The sequence below is a fragment of the Montipora capricornis genome, chromosome 10 (genome assembly GCF_036669925.1).
Source record: "Montipora capricornis isolate CH-2021 chromosome 10, ASM3666992v2, whole genome shotgun sequence".
NCBI classification, from domain to species: domain Eukaryota; kingdom Metazoa; phylum Cnidaria; class Anthozoa; order Scleractinia; family Acroporidae; genus Montipora; species Montipora capricornis.
The window spans coordinates 26545888-26550887 of record NC_090892.1 but is presented as its reverse complement, the minus strand read 5'-3'; the positions used below and the strand labels follow the sequence as shown (position 1 = coordinate 26550887).

Genomic DNA, 5000 nt, shown 5'->3' with positions numbered 1-5000 from the left:
AAGGCTTCTGATTGCGTTTCAATGGGGCTCTCCTCGTCCACCAACAAAGTGCTTCCTGAAGAATCTAAATCACAACTTTCCTCGCTGCTGCGACGTTCTGATGGCAGCTTTGACCAAAACAACCTTCCCAATGGAGAAGCCATGTTGAAATGAACACTGCCCGTAATCGTGCCGGAATTGTGCCACTTTTCTATAGCCTGATTGGATAATCTGGATTGGGTGCTTATATAACGTGCACGTTGTGTCACAATAATATGCCACCGCTGGCCGGAATGTATTTGAAACTGGACATGGCGGAGAGAGACAGGAGTACGTCCGCAGCAAAACAGGCATTGTCTCTCTGTTTTTGTTCTGCTAAAAAAACAGTACATGTTCACTGTATCTGCACTTCCTGCAATGGAAAACCTGTGAATTACCGCACTCAATTATCTCACCTAGAATTGGGGAGAAAGTTTGAAGCTGCCAATACAAGTAACTTGCCAGGTAATATATCTTATATGGTTAGGAACTGTGCAGAGCTGATAAATCGAGTACAATTAAAATAATTTTTTTGTCCTTTGCACTAATATATCCACTGATGAAGGGACAGTAGTCCCGAAACGTTTGGATTTTGAAATATTTTAGCGCAAAGAACAAAAAAATGTTTTAATTGTACTCAATATATCTAATACACTGTGAAGGTCGGGACACACTAGGCGACAAGTCGCTCCGTGTGTACTACTTGCAAAACAAGTCGCTGCAACAGGACGCCTGTTTGGTGAGGGAATGTGAACTAGTTTTCTAATTCAATGTGGCGGACCAGCGATTACAGGAAAGGTCAAAGAAAAAGAAGTATTTACTTCTGTTAATGATGTTGTTAGATAGCGAAGAATATAAACACATCGAAAGAAGTTGCTGGACACGACAATGGGTGTCAAGAAGAGACGAAAGAGGGGCTTACTACACTATTTTTAAAGAACTGGCTATAGAGGATTCTTGTGGATTTGCAGAATACTTGAGAATGCCTCATGGTTAATTCATCGAGCTGCTGAACATCATTGGTCCTTAAGTACAGAAGCAAGATACTCCTATGCGAATGTCAATTCATCCTAGTGAACGTTTAGCATTGACCCTAAGGTATCTAGCAACTGGAGAAAGTTTTCCATCATTATCATTTCAATTTCGAATTGGAAGAACAACGATTGGAGAAATTGTCATGCAAGTTTGCACAGCTATACTCAATAGCTTAAAGGAAGAATATCTCAAAACACCAAACAGCGAAGAAAAGTGGCGTGAAATTACTGAAGTATTCCTTACTAGATGGAATATTCCAAATAACATCGGGGCAATCGATGGAAAACGAATTGTGATCCAAAAGCATTTTCAGGATCTCATTATCATGACTATAAGGGCAACGAGAGCATTATTGCCTTGGTGGTTTCTGGGCCGGACTACGACTGCCTTTATGCTGACATTGGAACCTAAAATGGGAGAAACCCAGATGACCATGCATGGGCAAGGTGCAATTTAAAAGAAGCACTAGATGACCCAACTAATCCACTTCGTATTCCACCCCCACAACCCCTGCCAGGTCGCACTGTACCTGTGCCCTTTGTCCTAAGAGGGGATGAAGCCTTTGGATTAGCAAAGTACATGTTAAGGCCTTACCCACAGAAAAATTTAACAGTAGAACAGAGAATTTCACATTATCGTATTTTGAGGGGTAGAAGGATCTCTGAAAATATTTTAGGCATATTGTGTAATAGATGGCGCTGTCTTCGAGTACCCTTCCTTCTAAGTCCAGAAAAAGTCAAAGTAATTGCCTTGGCCATACTAGTACTTCACAATTGGCTTAAAGCAGACATCAGCACCAAACATGTGTATTGTCCCCCTGCAATAATGGATCAGGAAGACCTTCACACAGGAGAGTTTATTCCAGGCACATGGAGAGATGATACTTCCAGGGAATCTTTTCTGGACCTTGAAGTTTCCTTATCAAGGAATTTCACTAGAGTTGCTAAAGAGATGCGTGAAGAGTTTACAAGCTGGTTTAACAAAGAAGGAGATGTAGCATGGCAACGGAAAATGTGTGGACTCTAATACATTATGATTAAATACTTATCACACACATTGGAAAAAAGCTTGTCAAAGTTATTTGTGGTATAATTTCTGAAGTGAAATATTCTTGTTGAGTTCACTGAAATGCGTTTTATATTGAGCACAAAATCGTTGTAAATATTTTTTTATTATAACTCAACCTAAAGGGGTACTATAAATTAAAACCCACAGAGGAAATAAACATATGATATTCCTAAGATGAGAAGAGGTAAGTGGTTGCTAAAATTATTGAAATGTCTTGCCGTGTAAATGATGCAGTTCAATCTCAACAACTTGTTTCCTTACATACCATATAAAATCAAGTTGATTTTAACAAAATTATTGTTTATTAGTTGCGTTTTTTTAAAAAAGAAAACATTAGATCCGAACACAGGAAAATACCTTTTGTCAACTGCTCATCTTTTTTCGATTCTTGGACTAAAAGTTTACAAATAGGAAGTCCACTTGCAATAAAAACATGGCACAAGCAACCAGATTTAGTATATGCCTGAAATATCAAAGTATCAAACAGTGAACATCAATGTCTTAGAGTGCTATCAATAATTGTAGCTGCTTGTGTACTGCATTGCTGGATGGTAATTAGTGTTATGATATGTCTCATAGCTACTAGGTGTTGAGGCCCTGCTCTGTCGATCAAATTGATAGTCACTGACAGGAATATTACGAGACAATGCATCTTCACTTTCTTCATTGTTATACAAGATATCACCAATGCATTTTTTAGCTTGACGAAATTTTTGCCTGCTTAGTTTTGAAAGAGTTATTCCTACATAAGTTCCAAATGCCACAGCCTCTGCATTTCCCACCATACCGCCCTGATTGTGCATCCTTGTTGAAGCTGGTGTTTCTTTCATGGCTTGAATAGCATCAGACATTAGCTCTAACTTCCGGTCCTCTCTTTCTTCTTGCATTTGTCCCTTTGACCTTTTTCTCGGTTTTGGATTAGAGGGTTCCTCAATTGAATCCATTGTCTCGTCTGTTTCACAAATGCTAGTAAGAAACTGTAGTTGATCATAAAAAGGAAATGTTGGATTATAAACTTCATCAGTTCCTGAACCAGAGGGTTTCACTGAAGCTTTACAGTGTTCTTGTTTGAACTTCTTTTCCAGTTCTTTCCATTTTTTCTGAATCTCTGAAGAGTCATACTTGTCATCCAGCTCCTTAGACATCATGTCATAAAGAAGATCTTTGTTTTGGGATTGTTGATGGTAAGAAGGAATATTATGATTCCATAAACATTCATTTGCTTGAAAAAAGCTGATGAGCATGTCTAAAACAAGATGCACGGTATAGGTAAGTTACACTAAAAGACAATTAAAAACAGTAATGCTTGTAATGTAATTAGGTGGTTTCAATGAAACAATGCTACATAATAACAATGATGATGATGATGATGATGATGATGATATTATTATTATTATTAATATTATTGAACATTATTATTACTGTCTTGAATATACATTATTATGTATCATATCAAAAGTCAATTACAGTTCATTCCTACTGATCCTAAACCTTACAGCTTACTTCTTCAGAACAATTATGTACCTAAATCTACAGACAAGTATTCAGTGAAAGTAAATCATCAGTTTTCAAAATCTAGATTTTCTTTTTGGTGCTTTTTCTGTTTGGCTTGTTTTTGAAGGGGCAGGTTAGAAGATAGAATCATTATACGGAGATTATTAATCACCTATTTCCTCGTCTGACCAAGACCTGGGTTCTTCTTCCTCTTTAGCTGCAGAAAGTTCTCGCAAAAAGGACATATCGTTCCAGTAAGCCCATTTTACTTGCTCGTCACTAGAGGAATGCTTTTTGAAGTAACGTAAAGCAGAACTACGCAGATTATGCCATCGTTTCTTTATTTCTTCTTCGCTTTTTGGCACCATGGATCGCTCCAGCTTTGCAATCAAAGGGATGAGCGTCTTCTTTTGGAGTGTCTTTTTCCCGTAATCTTTGTGATTTTTATCCCAGAGGATTCTGTTTTCTTTATAGAACTGAATTAACATTTTACTTCTGGTTACATTCCATGTTGAAGGGGAAGAATCGGATAGCTCGGATTGTTTATCAACCACATGTTCAGCCGCCATTTTTAACGGGCTATTAAGGGATCATGGGTAAATCTATGACGCTCTGTCATTGGTTCATTTATATTTTGTCGCAGCAACATGTTGCCGGAAGAGTACACATGGTGCGACAACATTGCTTTCGCTAATTTTGTCACAGCGATCAGTCGCACGAATTCAAACCAGTTTGAATTCGTGCGACTGATCGCAGCGACAATGATTTTCACAAAATTAACCGTGTCACACGATGCGAATTGTCGCGCCGACATGTCGCAGCGACTTATCGCAGCGACTTATCGCCTAGTGTGTCCCGGCCTTAAGTCTTAATATAATTATTATTGCTATGAAAAGTTTATTGCAAAACATCCAAAAGACCAGCCCTTATTATGGAAGACTTTATTGTGCGGAACTCAATCTTTCATTATTTCTTGAATTAACCAGCTATACAATTTTTTCCTGCTCCTATAATCCTTAAGTGAATTCATCTGCATTTTTTCTGTGCCTATTACAAGTTAAGTGACTTCATCTGCATTTTTTCTGTGCCTATTACAAGTTAAAAACGCTGGTTTTTTACTGCAAGTAAGCTAGTGTATTTCTTTGGTTTCTTTTGGTAGCTATAGATCCATCCATTGGAATATTTGCCACTGATGAAGAATTGGAAGATGAAGATGTGAGTGACAATTTTGAGTATATTGAATCTCCTGATCCTCAAATCCATTCGGTTGTGTCTCCAAATTGCTCTGCAAACGAAAATGACAGTGATGAATGCAATGATTTTGGGGAAAGCAATGTAATAGTTGGCAGCACTGAAGAACAGAAGTTAAAGTACGCGATTGTGAA

At 38.0% G+C, this 5000-nt stretch overlaps 1 protein-coding gene and 1 pseudogene across 1 annotated transcript; one reads left to right on the top strand and one right to left on the bottom strand.

Annotated features, from left to right (window-relative positions):
* LOC138020559 (uncharacterized) overlaps positions 1–2079 on the top strand; it is a 10254-nt pseudogene extending 8175 nt beyond the window's left edge.
* Positions 2080–2592: 513 nt separating this feature from the next.
* Positions 2593–4184, bottom strand: LOC138020558 (uncharacterized). Its single transcript, XM_068867522.1, has 2 exons — positions 3788–4184; positions 2593–3367 (listed from the first exon to the last, which is right to left on the bottom strand). The coding sequence occupies exons 1-2, from the start codon at positions 4182–4184 to the stop codon at positions 2634–2636; spliced, it is 1131 nt and encodes a 376-aa protein (XP_068723623.1). The 3' UTR covers positions 2593–2633.
* Positions 4185–5000: the final 816 nt, after the last annotated feature.